This window comes from Barbatula barbatula, assembly GCF_947034865.1.
Source record: "Barbatula barbatula genome assembly, chromosome: 25".
NCBI lineage: Eukaryota > Metazoa > Chordata > Actinopteri > Cypriniformes > Nemacheilidae > Barbatula > Barbatula barbatula.
In genome coordinates, this window is record NC_136788.1 from 10309662 (window position 1) to 10326636 (window position 16975).

Genomic DNA, 16975 nt, shown 5'->3' on the forward strand with positions numbered 1-16975 from the left:
ACGGGTTTGGAATGAAAAGAATGAGGAAAGAATTGTCATTTTTGGTTGACCTATCCGTTTAATATTTTCACAAAAATGTGGGTAAGACCTTTAGTGGAGGTGTCTTCCTTACTCTATTTTTGAGCCTCTTCCCGTCTCACACTTGCAATCAAAGTGAAGTCTTATAAATGACCATTGAAGTTGCTTTGCCCATAATGGTCGCCCTTTCTCAGCGGGTTCACGGTGAGAATGAGAGGCCAAATGCAGCACAATGCTGCCGAACTGTTTGCTACCTACTGCTATAATGATGCATAATTTAGCTCCTGTGTAGGTGACAAATGACCCAACTCTAAAAGCCCTTGTGATATATGGCCATGCAAGTCTGATAAATCCCCTGCATCATTCGCTCTGTGACAGCGATTCATCACCTGTGGGAGTTTAACATTGGAATTCCTATTGGATTTTTAATGAAAGAGAAGATAATGTGACTTAGTCAATGAGTTTTGTGATTTTCCCCAAGCCCCGCCCTCACCCACAAAACCACGCCCACTCATTTCACCACCCATATTTGACCTCCCATTTATCAGTGATGCTTTTCAGACAGTTTGAAGGCAATATCTAGCATATATGTGGTTTCATGTTTAAAAGAGGATGGTTATATGTGCAAGAAAGGGTTTACACATGAAATGTGAAGTACCACCCATTTCTCAAGTCATATTGGTGACCTAGAAAATTGCATTTGATTTCAAAACAGTTTCTGTATAATGTTCATTTTATCTCAGTGAGCTTTATATGACACCATTGGTAGTGAAATATATTGCTCATGGTTGATGAATATGCTTGGGAAAGTAGTAGTTCTGAAATGGCATCAAAAACTGAAAACGTTTGGTTTTTCATGATGCAATAACAGTCCCAATGTTCAGTCGTTTTTCTGTAGCACACTACAAAGTATGAGCCTATACAGAAACTTTTCAGAAATAACTGTCAAATGTATGACAACTCAACCCCGGTCTGCCCTGTCTACTTCCTTGGATATTTCTACAGTCAAATCTGGTACCAGAAATATAATTACATTTCTGAGACTGTATTGTGTTTCGTTCTAATATTTTTAATGTAATAATTGTCTTTCAGATTACAGATTAACCTCCTGTCATGTATTTGTGTGAGTGTATGTTTTACACTAGTCAAGTGTTGATTTGGATGGTGAGTCTCAACAGCAAATACTGAAAGTGAAGAGAGTCAAACAGACGCCATTAAACAAGTTGTCATTTTAAGTATAAATGTATTTTATCACAAATTGTTGTACACGTGTACTGTTATAACCTATTCTACAAAGCGTAGTCCATCATAAACTTGACATTGTTTATTTACCCAATCACACTGCACAAATAGTGTTGCTTTAATCCCACAATAAAAAGACTCTGCCGGTTAGGCTTTGCGCTCCGTGTAAACAGTCAGGCACGACCTTTCATGTGCTGTTATTTGATCCTGCGCGATATATTGGTTCTCTTTATATTCCCCTGTGTAGTGTGACATTTAAACAATTAGTGGCTTTTTGGTAATCAGTTTCAGATCTAACAGGAAAGTCTTAACCACAAAGCACGCTGATTCTGGTTCATAATGATCCAGTCTGTATCAGATAAAGATATTCTGTCCCAATTCAGTTTCCATCACGTCTGAAACTTGCATCATTCAAATAGGGGTTTTCATCAAGTCTGTTTCTGATTCAATGGCTTTAGCCCTTGACCCCCAAATTGGTTTTATTTGTGAAGTTGGTAGCTCGGGCTGCTGATGGTTTAATTTGCTGTAAAGGTGATTACTCCTCCGCAGAATGTAGATGAACGAACAGGTCACTGCAGACACTATCAGAAGTAGCGCTGTAATGCTGACAATCACATCAATTCCACCGTCTGTATCTTGTGCTGAAACCGGCTCCTCCGTCGTGCTAATGTTCACACAGTTTTTCAAATGTCTGCTTCGGAGGTCTGTAATTTCCACACACACCGTGTACTGCGTCAATTGATTTAACTGTGTGAGGTTGAACGTGGCAACACGTGACGACACTTGGGCTGTGAGCTGCAAGGTGGGACGTTTCGATGCAGTTGACCACTTGATATTAGACACAAGGCTGCCCTTCGGTGGAACCCATGAAATCTTTATAGAACGTGGCTCGGTCCCGTTCTCTTGTAGGTGTAGAGACTCGTTTGTCGGCGCTGGATAGTATCCGTTTACCACCACTGAGACTGATCGTATGTCTGAGCCGATGAGATTGTGAGCCACGCAGGTGTACTCCCCAGCATCGTTTTCTGTGATGTCATAAATGTCAAACGTGCCCTCAGGGTGTAAGTTGTATTTGTTAGAGACCGTTTGGGGTGAGATCTTTTCACTCGAAGGTGTGACCCAGTAGATTTCAGGTTCGGGGTCCCCCAGTGCCCTGCAGTGCATGGATACTGAATTCCCGCTGTCCACGTTGACCCGATCGGACAAGCTTTCCGGTGATATTAGTGGTAGGCAGATATCCGCCATTTCACGGAAGTGTACGTGTCTGACTAGACGACCTTCAAACTCTGAGGGCCCTGCACAAAAGAGTGCATCAGGTTCCATGAAACGGACCTTGGTCTTGTTCATATTGATCCAGCGGATGACGCAGTCACAGTAAATGGGGTTGGAGTGCATGCTTACTTCCTGCAGATTAGGCAGGGACTCGACCGTGATGCGGTGAAGTGTCCTAAGTGCATTGCTATTGAGCATCAATGACTCGAGCCTAGGAAGTTTAGAGAATGCATTTGGGTGGATGTAGGAAAGCCGGGGGTTGTTTGTTGCTTCGATCTTGGTCAGTTCTGGCAGGTTGTGTACGGCGAAGCTGTCAATTGAAACTAAATCTGGCATGCTGTTGATGCCGAGTTCTTTTAGGTGGATCATGTCCGCAAAGTCACCCCTCTGGACCCTCTCTATGGGATTCTTGTTAAGATCCAGGAACTTGAGGTTCCGCACTTGTCTAAGAGCAGCTTGAGGTACTTTTGGGAACATGTTGTCGTAAATCGATATGCTCTCAAGCTTATCAAGACCAACCAGAGCACTGGCAGGGATTTCCGTGAGGTTCATTCTGGTTAAAACGAGACTGCGGAGATTGATAAGGGGCTTGAAATTCAAGTCTTGTATTCTGGCAATTGGATTCTCTCCTATCATCAAGATTTCTAGCTGGGAAAGACCACGGAACCACTCTTTTCTTATGGCCCTCAGCTGGTTTGAATTAAGATGAAGCCTCAGGAGCTTGTTTAGCCCTTGAAAAGCATCAGCGCTGATCAAAGAGAGAAGGTTATGGTTAACGTAGAGCTCCTGTAGATTTGGAAAGTGTGCAAAACAACTTTCGTCAAGGCTGCTTAGCCAGTTCTCCTCTAGATGTAAAGACAGAAGTTGTGGAAGGTGACCTAATTTAATATTGCTTAGGGAGGATATATTGTTTCGAGATAGGTCTACTTCAGTAAGGTTGACCAGATAATTCAGGGGACTATACATTTTTGCAATGTCATTAGCCTGCGCTAGGAGTACTTGTGTATCTATGGGTAACCTCGCTGGCAGGGACTCAAGTCCTAGATCATTACAATCCACAGTCGGTGCCTCGTTATACATGGATGAAGGAGAGAACCAGGGTCGGACTTCACATTTACACAGTTTGAGACACACAACCTTCCACTCAGAGGACTGAACTGAGTTAGTCAGCACAAGTCCCGCTAGCAAACAAACTGCAAACAGCAAATCTTTCATCTTGGTCCTGCTCTCTTTGCTAGTAATTGGTCCTTATGGGGTCTGGTGTTACAGGCATTAAATTCACAAACACGAAAGCATTTGTTTTGACAACAGGGTGTTTTTCTGCTGATTTCGAGTCCCCCAAAGCAGCGGCTTAGCTTGTTGTCGTCCTTGGCGGAGAGTAGCAACCTTTCAGTTTTCCCAGTTTGGAGATGTCATGCAGGCTGCATATGTGAAGGTCAGCGTATCCTCAGGGGAATGGGACCAGGAAAAGTGGAAATTTGCAGGGCAAACTTAGATTCCTGTGGGGGTTGGACCGCTTGTCTGCCGTCGTCATTATGTTCAATCAGTCACACTCGTCGCTTCCCATCTGCGGAAAATAACAGACAGAAGCGAGATAATGAATACGGTGTTACATTACCCGCAGGAAGACCCATTTGGCGTTTAGAAACGCGAAGATATATTTAGACCAAATGAGTGAAGGTGGTATTGCTTTTTGTGCCATCAAATAATACGTTATTGCTGGTTTGAATTCACCCTTTCCACATGACATGTCGCCATAGGGACAGCTTTTGTAAAACATTAAAATCTCCAATGTCGCAATGTAGGCAGTTAGGTGTTACAAAGATTCACAGGGATCGCTGTAGTTCTGACTCTGCATGTTATGACAGGAGTGAATGAAGCTGTTGTCCCATACCTCAGAAGGGGTAAAGCCCCCCAAAACATACCAAAAGCTTCAAGCCCCCGTCCATTTTTTTCTTGGTCGTACAAAATCGATGCATTAAAAACACTCTTACATGAAAATACTATAGAATAAAATAGTAAATAGAATTTACTATAGTACATTGTGTTAAAAATTGTAGATACTATATTGCTTGGAACATTACTATACTAAATATAAAAGTATGCTGAAGTTTGTGAATTTACTATAGTTAACACTACAGAATATTATAGTAAATACCACAGTAAAGTACAATATTTTGTTCATGTGGGCCAATTTTTGCTATTCACATTCTGTCAAAAGTAAAATGATTCTTTATATTGTATTTGTATTTATAACAATGCAAGCTATTTAAAAATTACATCAATGCATGTAACAAAAGCTACATTGTCTGTCCACAAATCTTGTTACAATAGAATTAACTACATTTATTATTAAATCCTTAAAAATTGTAATTTAACTTAAGTCACGCTTGCCCACAATACCACTGGGGTCCACGGCCCACAGTTTGGTAAGCACTGCTATTTAGCTTTAGATAGCAATTTATTGAGCATTAATATGCAATTATGTCTCATTAAAGTGCAGTCATAAGTCGTATTCTAACTGTGAACTAATGCTTTATTAACAACCAAGCAGCCAGTCACTTAAATCTTTTGTAACCTGCACAATAACATTGTACTTTTTGTCACGCATAGCATTTTAATGTGTGCTTTCGACCGTGTAACCCGAGCATACTAGAAGCATTGCTAACATTGGTTTTTATTGTCTTCTAAATAGACATTAAAGCTCGCCGAATACACAGAGGGGCAATTATTCCACAATGAAGTGCGCTCCCAAAGGGCTTTGCGATAACTGCTGCATTTTGTCTCACGGTGGCAGCTGCCACTGGGCACAGTAAATTAATTAAGACATTTTAAAATGTGCCTGTGAACTCGGTCTCTGTTTCCTACCTTTTGTACGGTTGAGTAAAGTTCTGTTCTAGTGTGTTATGCAGCGAGTGTGTTTTTGTGTTTGATGTGTTTGCTCGTGCAGTTGCAGTGGCATGAGCAGTTGTTATTGTGGGTCAGCTGTGGCCTGGGGGTTAGAGTGTTGGGCTTGTGTTGGGCATTGCCAGCAGGTCATGACTGAAGTGCCATTGAGCAAGGCACCTTACCCCTGATTGCTCTGCAGTAATGTGCCACTGTAAAATAAAAAACTACTTGTAAGTCGCTTTGGATAAAAGCGTCTGCCAAAATGAATAAATGTAAATGTTGTTATCCCTCTGCAAGGAAGATGCTGTTTAACCTTTATATAGTGATTGAAGGTTAATCCGCCATTCCGAACTCTTGATCCACCAGAGGAAAACGAAGAAAAACTTTGTGATTTTTAGATTGGGGTTGGTAAAATAAGGGGTACCAATTTGATGTACTGTACATGTTGTGGAGTATGGACCAGTTGTAATGTATTTAAAGGCATAGTTCACCCAAAAATGAAAGTTATTTCATCATTTATGTCATTCCAAACCTGTCTGACTTTCTTTCTTGTGCAGAACACGAAAAAACCTTGGTAGCCAAACAACATTGGCCCCCATTGACATCCGTTGTATGGACACCAAACCACCGAGACATTTCTCAAAATATCGTCTTTTGTGTTTCACACACAGGTTTTGAACAATAAGAGGATGACTAAATAATGACAGAGTTTAGCTTTTTAGGTGAACTATCCCTTTAAATTCTTCATTTGAATCCCAACAAATGCTGCGATTAATTGCCATGTCATGCAGCTTAACTAATTTAATGGAAATGTTTAAGTGATCGACAGCTCTGTTATGAATATAAATATCTGGCTATTATAGCACATCTTAGTACATTTACTAAATCGTACCACATATTGAAATTATGATTGATTCATAACCTTGGCGAAAGAAAGCACAAAGCCTCCCGGCTGTTCTAGATGAAGCTGTCAGTATCACTATAGGAGCAAGTTCGCAAAGACCCCCTTTAGGACAGTGTGCTTATGTTAGTCCGACTATGGCAGCGAGTCAACACAAGCAGGTGTGAGCAATTTTTTTTTCTTCCCCTCGCTCTCCTTTTCCTCGCCTAGCCATCTGTTTGGTCCTGTAGCCGCTTATTGCCAGGATTGCGCAAAGATCGCCATTCATCTCAATGACTCGCTAGAAATGATGAGGTTGTACACTTATTTCAGAAGCCGATTACTAGTCTGATCTATGAGAATGTGGCTGCGCCTCACAAGCACGATTGGTCAGATGGGACACAAACTGCCATTATGGGTAGAAAACATGTGATGAACAAACTCTCGTTGCTATGACGAGTAGACTGTGTTGAATGTTAGTGTGATCAAGTAGTGTGACACACACACCCCTCGCTGTCGATTTACATCCATTTTCTGATACGCTCAACTCTGAAGATGCCCATACGCGCTTGTTTGATTTGTTCGTATGTGGCCTTTTTAACCGTGAGAGCCCTTGGAGTGGTTTGCGAGTGTTGTGCTCAATTCATTATGTGAAATAGGGTTTCGAGTGGTGGGGTCCATCTCTCTCCGTACATGTTTTAAATGCAGTAGACTGATGTGGCGCTGTGTTTAATTATGCAGAGTGCTTCTCGAGCCTCATATTTATCATAAGTAAACATGTACGTTATTCTAGAGACCTATATGCTCAACATACCTTGCTATGTCTGCACAGTTTGTATGTTAGAAGCTTTGTTTTGACACTTTCAGTGATAAGTCGTGATTTATGAATAAAAATAGTGGAACTAATATTTTGGTGCTACATATTTACACTTTGATATATTAGGTGGAATAAGTGATTAAAAACAAAACAAAAGATGTTTATTTACGGTAATAAATGGGGCTTGAATTGTAATTGATACTTCGTTTAATGGAACAATATAGATTCGGGAATCCCTATACCTACAATGTAAAAACTGTCATTTTAAGTATTTTTATTGCTATTTTTACAGATTTTTTATTTTACAGTATTACTGTTTTCCACAAATTCGGTAAAGAAAACGTCAAATTAACAAAAATTTACTAGATAAAACATGATTTAGGTGTTATTTTACGATATTTTTCTGGTGATGCAGCTGCCAGAAAATGTCTGGTTGTTGGGATTTTTTACACTGTAAAGTCAGAGTTTCACTTCTCCTATGCCGTTGGCAAAAATTGTTTTTTGTTTATACGTCTGCATTGTTGACCACATCAACATCCACTGACCACTTGTTGTCAGTGTCTACCAGTGTGCTTGTGTAACCAAGACAATTGAAAGCAATCTGTCAGGGGTTAAAAATGTAATCCATTAACTTCACTATTTGACGTCAGGCGTCTCTGCCCACGGCACATATTTTCCATCAAGCTTTAGTTTTTGGCCGCGCGGTATGAAACGAAACCTGTGCGTCCTCGGACCTGCTCCCCAAACACAAAACCAGAGAACATAATGCTTCACAGTCAGCGTCAGGACTTCATAATTTGACAGGGCACCTTCAATTTATGCCCCCCCAGACCCCCATCCCCCCGCCCCCCCCCGCACAATCTTTGCTATGAGTGCAGCGAAAACCTCAGAGGAGTTACGACGAGATTTCTCCTCTCTCCGGCTTGTGAATAAAACATGGCACAGTGGGGCCACATTTTGTAGCGTTTGTTGCATAAGATGAGTTGATGGAAACGTGCGTGTTATTTTCAAGAGCGCTTTGCTCTGAAGGAGGCTTACCATAAATATTTCAAGAAAAATGAGCTCGGACTCTCTGACCTTTTATAGAGGGGTTTGCCCCCGTCTGATGACAGAGTAACAGCTTTTCTTACTTTGATACAAACGGATTTCTAAGTGTACTAAATGTGAAGTTGTGTGACACCCGTCAGCTCATATACTGTTGTTGGACACCGCGGTCGGGTGGTTACAATTTTTTTTTACTTAAAAAAAGTACTTTACTTATTGTTTTGTCCTACTCCATTATTCTATTCTACGCTGTTCTAGTATACACATAACTGTATTCTATTGTAATAATAAATGTAATAAAAATAAGATATTCATTTTTTCCGTCATAAGCTCAGTATGAGTGTATGGGATCCGCCTCTCTGTAATATATCAGCATTGTCTCCTATCGCGCTACACAGTGTCTCTTCAAACGCCCCGGTGTGCCGTATAATTAGCTGGATACTACGCTGACACACGGCAGCACATTGTGTGTGTTATATAGTCCAACAGAACTCACCTGCGCTGCTCTGCCAGGCGAGCACACAGCACGACAGCAATTAATTATGCTTCAATACTGCTGACAGAATCCCTATAGATATATCAGCTATTTGTGTCGCATATTCTTCAGACCTGTCTCGAGATGTGTTAGCATTTTTGCTCTTATTGTCTCCATTGATTTCCCTCGCTCTCTTAGTCTGAGAGAGTAAACACTTCTCTTCACTGGCATCCACACCTTGTTTATCCACATAATTGCATTTCTAACATATCAAATAATTGCAGAATTGAGTTTCTTTAGTGAATACATGGCGTATAAAACGCTATCTAACTAGATTCATGTTTGGCGTATATGCATTTATTGTGGTGCCACTTTACTTTCACCTTTGATTTGATTTGTAGATCAGTCGGTAGAGATGTAGGTTAGAAGCACAAAGGTTGTGGGTTCTGTTCCCAGAAAACACACCTTTTTGGATTAAAGCCTTAGCCAAAAATCAAAACGACATAACACATCTACCCTAAACTGTGTCCTTATCAAATAGATCTAAGATCTTACATAAGATCACTTATCAAACTGTTTTTTTTTGCTACTAAATAGCATTCAGTCATTTGGCCTTCGGGCATGGCCGAGGTTTTATTACATTTGTTGCATAAGATGCATTTATTTTGTTTATGTTTTGCACTGCAGGGTCAGTCACCAGGTCTCGCTGCCCTGTTAAATTGACGTGCACTTCGATCTATAGGATAACGTGTGTGCGTGTGATGTATGTATGTGTGTGTGTGTTTTATGAGCAGTCTGAAAGATTTATTGTAGAGCTTAACACACATTGTAACGCACAGTGATACAGCAGGATTTTGTAGACCATTAAACGACAGCCGGACCAATCGTACAAAACGCAGCTACAGGGCCAGAGGACTCATTTTAACGGTGACCGAGTTTACAAAGCATTCAGTTGAGTCCTATAAATAATGTTTATATATAATTATATAATGTTAATGTGCAATAATAATATAGTTATGTTGTATGTCTAAATTAGAATAAGATGAAGTAGATATCTTTTATTTTGATTCACAAAGATATTGTTGCACTGTCAGATTGTTTAATGAGTTAAATCCTATAAACATAAATCTTTATTAAGACAGTCCATTAAAAAAAATCTCTGTCTTTTGCTGTGATGAAAAACTTTCTTTTACAGCTTTTGATGTATTAGTCCCAAATATATGTACCTCTAAAATCCTAAGAAGCTAATAAAAACTATTTCCATTGATCAAATGATTGAATTTGGTTATCATTTCTCCCGTAATACCTGTAGAGTCTCTCTGTCTCTGCACAAGATTACAGCATTCCTCTTTCACTCGCTTGCAGCCTTTTATATCCCCGTAAAATAAAATTATAAGCAAAAAGATTGAAACCAAGAATAAAGTGTACATCTTCAAGCAGCTCTTATCCTCTCTTACTTAAAAATGTTTTTCAGGAAACACACATGTTCGGCTTAAAGACCTCTGCATTGCCGCGCTCTTAAAATACCCCATTGCACAAAAGCCCATGAGTCATTTAAGAGCAAAAAAGCCATGCTTACCGGAAAGAAAGGTCCTCCTTGTTTGATAAATATAATGTATTCCTATCCTCTCGATGGCAGGCGGGATTCAAGCTCCAGTTTGATCTACTTTTCGATCCGAATGTATTTTTACCTTATTTAAGAATGAACAGTGTTATACTGACACGTTTCTCTCTTTCCATGCAGCTCTAACACCCTGTACTGGTAAAGATGCTGAATGTGCTGTGAGCAGGCGAGAGGTGTGTATTCTAGTCTGCGATGTGCTCCTAATGATACACACATGCTTCTGCGCACACACTCCACCCAGTCTCCCTGGGGACAGGCAAAACGCTGCCCGTCATTTGTGCGTTCTGCGCAAGCTGATTGGCTGAGGGGTGCTGTCAGTCGAGCGATCGCTCGTTTGGTTTTGAGGTTGAAGGGCGGGAGATTGTTAAGCCCCTCCTCCTTTTAGCATCTCCTTTCTTTATTTACATCCTCCCACACTGTGCCCCCCCAGCCAACACACATACACCTCTCGCTATCTCTCCCTCGCTCTCTATCTTTGCCTTGTTGCCTTAATCTCTATTTGTAGTTTTCTGTGCTTGGTCTCAAAGGCCTCTGATAAAGACGTTTTCAAGAATATTGAAGTCTGGAGCTAAAGCTGCCTCACAACTAGTATTTTGGGGTTGCAAACTACCGAATTCTTGACATTTTATCAAAATTTGTATATAAAATTATATATATTTTTACAACACAAAATGCTGGGTTGTTTTTAAACTCATGGTTGGGTCCAAAGAAATTGACATACCTAACTGTTGGGTCGATATACTGTTGGGTAAATTAACCCTAGTTGGGTTGGTTCGGGTTAATTTGACGGGACAGTTCTCCCAAAATTGAAAATTCTTGCTTTATTTGCTTACCCCCGTGTCATTCCAAACCTGTATGATTTTCATTCTCCTGCACAACACAAAAGATTATATTTTGAGAAATGTCTCTGTGTTTTTCTGCCCGTATAAGGGAAGTCAATGGGGGTCAATGTGGTTTCAACATTCTTGAAAATATCTTCTTTTGTGTTCTGCAGAAGAAAGAAAGTCAAACAGGTTTACAATGGCATGAGGGCGAGTAAAGCATCTTTTACCAAGCAGTTGGGTTTTCGACCCGAGCATGGGTTAAAAATAACCCAGCATTTTTTAGAGTCTTTAGCATGAGCTCTGCATAATTTTCTCATTTCTGTGCGTTATTCCAGTTTGGCCCAAACATTTTTCAACATTTAATCAATTTTGGAAGTCCTTAGGTTAGTAAGTCTTACAACAAGCTCTCCAAACCGGGCTTTCGCATAAACAGCTCTTCACTGCAGACCTCTGCTTAAATCTAAATACGTACTCCCGTCCTGCCATATGTAACACTTGAGATAAACAGCAACAATATTCAGGCCTAAGGAAGTATTGAAGAACACAACTCAGGCTGCACGTCAGCAGTGGAACTGTGTGGACTTTGACAGATGGAGGCCACGCTGCCGTCTGTAGCTTTAAAGATGAGGTGTCTTCTTTTCCCTTCGGTAAAATTACTTTTATCTAACCCAATTGAACATGCAGAGATGGCTTTAAGGAAAGGACATGTAATGTAAAGAATCTGGCTTTTTGACAGTTTTTTTTATAAAATTGTCACTTTTGATAGAAGCATCTGCTAAATTACAAAATGAATAAATGTAAATGGGTCAGCCAATGGTGTGAATTCTTGTTTTTTTTTAGAGGGGTGGGTTGATTTTTGCAGTCTTGCTTTCATGCAATGTAAGGTTTTGCCTGAAAGCTGAATGTAATGTCAAAAAGTAAATGCAGTACAACATAACTGATAATAGTTTTTCTTTATAGTTTGCTTGTGATATATAGACATAAATCTCAAAATTTCACAAGATCTATCAAAACAGTTTGAGATTGCCAGATGAACAGATTTGTTTTCTTCAAAGCACCTGGATTTGAAGACGTGGTGTTCAAACTGTCAAAAACCAATCTGAAGTAACTAGGCAATTTCAACGAAGCGCTTGCTCAGCATCTGCGTGTGAGGCATGTGGCATTACACACTTCAACCGTGAGAAGTCATCTTATAGGAACCTGCATTGCTCGCGTTGCGGCAAAGAACCTGTTCTTGCGAAGAGGCAACAAGCAGAAACGATTTCTGAAGGCAGCGAGTCCATCAATGCCTGTTTGCGCAGTTTCCTGGTGGACATGGCTGAGTCATGAGTCATTTGAGGTAATGCTGTAAGAGATCTGTTGGAAATTTATGAAATAATAAAGGCGGGGACGTAAACAGATTTTTGGATTAATCAATTCACGATCTCTGGAGAATGGCTGGCTTGAACTTCAGACATAATCAAAACACACTTGCAATGCAAATCTACAGATGGGACCCTTGGAGAGGCCTGACCTCTGATGATGTATGAGATTACTTCATGAAGGAGATGAAGAAGAAACTAATGCAACGGGTAGATTCGGTCTTTGCCGAAAGATCTGAAAAAATATTAAGCAGTTTACTAAAGCCTTAGTGTTGCATTTTAAAGGTCCAGTGTATGAAAATGCGCGGCATCTATTGGTGAGGATGGGAATTTCAACCAACGACTCGCTCCACCCTTCACCCCTCCCTTTCAAAGCACTACGGCGGCTGACACAGGACAAAGATGTCGTCATGTTTTCCCTTCTTTGACGCAGGAGATAACATGTTTATGGAGCACGCTCTGAAGAGCAGTTTGTCTGTTTAGGGCTACTGTAGAAACAACATGGTGAATTCCATGTAAAGGGACCCGCGGTGTATGTAGATAGAAATAGCTCTAAATAGAAACAGTCCAAAGATAATAATAACATAACGCTTCATTACATGAGGTCTTTATACACCTCTGATCTAATAGTTATGTATATTATATTGCATTACTTTCAATACTTGCCTTAAAGACAGTTTAATTATGCCAAAAAGTGGATCCACAGCAAAATTATCTGAAAAAACACAGAACCCTTGAAACTCTTGACACTTTAAGAGCCTTTTTCTTGACATACTTCAACAGATAAGACCCATCTGGTCTTGGAAAATTGTCCCTAATGCCCCATAATCCACTGAGCTCGGCAGCATCCTCAAATAAACCAAGAGCAGTTCTGTGATCCGTATGCAAATGTTGCAGAAGCACCATCTCATATCTCTTCTCTTCTCCTGTAGGAGCCCCAAAAACCCTCAGCAGAAGATCATCAAAAGAGTCATTGGCGTTGAAGGTGACTACATCAAGTAAGTTTATTCTGTTTAGAAGTGCAATGGTGCCAGTAGTGAAGTTGTAAATAAAACCCCATTAGATGATATCATGATTTATTTTGTTGCACTGAACCACTTAAACATTACCTTAAGGTTTCTGCCCACACTAAACAGACCTTTCCTTTTCCAAGACCAAGTCTTTTCTTGTCCTTGAGCTTGTTACATTTGCTAATTTTATCTTTCTCTTTAAACACGTATTTCACAAATGCATCATTTATCCCCAAGTGTCATTAAACATTAATGTGACTCATCAAACCGTTCATTGCCGACAATATCACACCTCAAGGTGATCTTGGCCGTTTTCCAGGCCTGGTGGTTTGTTTTATGATGGTTGGGATACATAAGTAGTTGTTAGTTTTTCTTTAATTGCACAGTTGCATCTTAAACTTTGGACACTTGGGAATATGCATAAATTACAGCCATTCAGAAGACATTTGATGTTTAAAGGGGTAGTTCACCCCGAAATGATCTTTCTGTGATCATTTATTAACATCCTGTCATTTCAAACACGTATGACTTTCTTTATTACTCGGAACACAAAATAAGATATTTTGAAGAATGTTGAACAATGGCGCTACCCATTGACTCAGATCTCTTTATTATACAGTTTTGTAAAGCTGGATATTGGACAAAGAGATTTCACTTTGTACATTAGTCAAATAAAGTGAAGATTTTGAGTCAAATATGTATCCAAATGAGCAAAGACTGATCAAGCAGATTTTGCGTTTTTATTTTGGTTATTAAAAAAACACGTTGAGTGGATATGAAGGTTACAGGCCTGCTTTTCTCTTAAAACAGATCTCAATTTACTCTCACAGTAGAGCCTGCATCAAATACAAGCTACTTCTATGTCGACAAGTCATTTAAATTATACACCAAACATTATGAGCAGCTGAACATTATGAACACACATTTTTAATCTTAGATTTAGGGGACACTCCAGAAGCCATGTGGAATCCTGGTGCATGTATAAAATAACTAACTAAATTGAGAAATATGTCCTTCACATTTTAGGAAGCCATTACTGGGTTAATATACTGTATCCTTTTATTTCTCTGTCAGGACTCTGGGATATAAAAACCGTTATATACGAGTTCCAGATGGACATATGTGGATTGAGGGGGATCATCACGGCCACAGTTTTGACAGCAACACCTTTGGACCGGTAATAAATTGAAGAATGATGCCAAGTCGAGCATCACTCTTGTTTATAGGGGGGTTTGCTGTGTCCGCAACCCTTTGTAATAAACTTCAGCACATAATTTATCCCGCACTGATGGTGTTACAGACATGAATGATCCTCAATTCGTGTGACGTGTTGACATTTTTCATCACATCACACGAGATATATAAGAATAGAAATGGTTCTTTGATAAAGCTTCTTTGTTTCACAGCTCTTCAGATACATTATTGATCATGCATTTCAACTCTTTCCTCGTCCACGCAGCACGTGCCATAACTCACTATAGTAATTCGCAGTATGTCGAGGTCTGTTGGCGAGACATGTCCTTGTAAAGTGTAATGTTAGGATTTGTTTTAAGAACGTTGTGCCAAAAGAAAGTTTGTAGAACAATTGTCCTGTCAGACTTGTAACTGACTCTGTTGTGTTTGTCCTCGGGCAATTTTTTAATGATGCTTCTTGTAAGAAAGCAAATGAAGACTTTCTCACAACCACACACCTCCTACATCTCCCTTATTATTGCTTCACATTCATTACCCATAATGCTGTTGGTCGTCCCCATAGAGCCGTACTACAGGGTTGTGCAGAGATGGGTTTTTTTTCGGAAAACCGGCAGGTCGTATATCACTAAGCAAATATTTGTGTTGGATGTTTCGGACAATCGCTTTCGCTCTTGTCGTCGCAGATCGCTGCGTTACCTTGACTTGATGTACCGTGCAACGCAGTGTATGTGTTTATGTGTGTATGAGGAAGAATGCCATTTTTGGTTCTTAAATAAGTAAACAATTCATGCTGATGTCACAAAATTGTTGTACTGTTTCGATTCAGAAATAAAGCATCCTGCACTCGATTCTTCATGCCAGCAGAACGCTTTGAACTGACATTGAGGTTTTGTCATGCAGTAAACCAAAAGATCTGCGTGTTCCCTATCATCCCCTGCAGGTGATTACATTATCACCCCCTTCAAATCCTTCCAAACCCCACAGATATTTACAACACCTTCTGAATGAAAGTTTTCAGGTGCTCGGCAGAATCTCATCCACATCCCCAGGCTATGAAAAGCAACGGGTCTTTCACTTCTTATGCTGGAAATATATTGCTTTGTGTCCAGAAGATGAAAACGAAATCATCTAGTTCTTGTTCCAGCAGGTCTTGAAAGTTTTTTCACATGAGAACATCAGCGTGTCGAAAGATACTTTTTCTTAAGGGAGTTGTTTGGTTTTATGGAGTTCATGATGTCTCGAAAGCAGAGGTTTGATCATGCCGTTCTCCACAGGTCTCACTTGGTCTGGTTCATGGCCGGGCGTCTCACATCATTTGGCCGCCCAGCCGGTGGCAACAGATTGTACCGTCCGTCCCTGTTGAACGAAGACCGCTGTTAAACTGGGATGGAGAGACGGAGGATGACTAAAATGGACAATGTTTACTGTGTGATGGAAAATATTAAAAACCTCTTAAGATAGTTAGTTAGTTATTTTCAATTGTACATATTCTTGCCCCCTGTGGAGCTGTTGGTCAAATGCAATAGATACAAATACAAAGGCTGTATTGTTTTATTGGTTTTAATAAAAGAAAATGCCATACACTCATTTTTCAAATGGTTCATTTCTAACCGCCAACGTTGTACCAAACAAAACACAATATCTTACCTGACTATTTGCATGGACAAATGTCTCACGGCCTAATTTGAGAAAAACATAATGTCTAGTAACCTATTCATATCAAGTAGCAGGATATATCGTGGCTGTCCTTCTGAAACCTCTGATGTCCAAATTTGATCAAATTAAACAAAACATACTTTGTAAAAGATGAAATACTGCGCTGTTCACAAGCAGTTTTTAATATTTTTTATTGGTTATACATTTGCAAAACCCAGTGACGAATATAAAGGGTCTCTAATAATAATGATTTCTGACAAAAAAAGTAACAAATCACGAAATATGGAGATGAGATGTTTCGGAACGACAGCATATCAGGACTATTTTGAATATAACCTTAATATGCCATTTTATAACAATACATTTCATAAGTCTCAAAGATCTTTGCTGGCATTCTAATCGCGTATCTGACACAGCCACCTGTACTGTGCCGTGGATAAAGCATTTTCTTATTCACAAACCCTGTGTAAAAGCAAAATTGGCTGCAATTTTATATCGATCTTGCGCTGCGTAAGATAGATTTGTCCTTAAATGCCATAGCTATGAATTTGCAGATTGCTATAAGACTGCTTTCCTCGAGGAGGTCGAACACACGCAAGACTAAACTCGATAGGATTTAATGCGAGTGGCCACAGGTCAATACGGATATTCGTACAAGGCTGTGATGAG

The 16975-nt window shown here is 39.9% G+C and overlaps 2 protein-coding genes across 5 annotated transcripts in view; one reads left to right on the forward strand and one right to left on the reverse strand.

Moving 5' to 3' along the window:
- immp2l (inner mitochondrial membrane peptidase subunit 2) overlaps positions 1-16233 on the forward strand; it is a 68240-nt gene extending 52007 nt beyond the window's left edge. For all 4 annotated transcript variants that reach the window (XM_079450711.1, XM_079450712.1, XM_079450713.1 and 1 more), the window contains exons 4-6: positions 13379-13444; positions 14531-14633; positions 15925-16233. In XM_079450711.1, coding sequence (XP_079306837.1) covers positions 13379-13444; positions 14531-14633; positions 15925-16059 — 304 coding nt within the window. In that variant the 3' untranslated portion in view covers positions 16060-16233. The remainder of the gene's footprint in view (positions 1-13378; positions 13445-14530; positions 14634-15924) is intronic.
- On the reverse strand, positions 1252-10485 carry lrrn3a (leucine rich repeat neuronal 3a). The gene is made up of 2 exons (XM_079450710.1): positions 10217-10485; positions 1252-4099 (listed from the first exon to the last, which is right to left on the reverse strand). The coding sequence occupies exon 2, from the start codon at positions 3745-3747 to the stop codon at positions 1672-1674; it is 2076 nt and encodes a 691-aa protein (XP_079306836.1). The 5' UTR covers positions 3748-4099; positions 10217-10485; the 3' UTR covers positions 1252-1671.
- Positions 16234-16975: the final 742 nt, after the last annotated feature.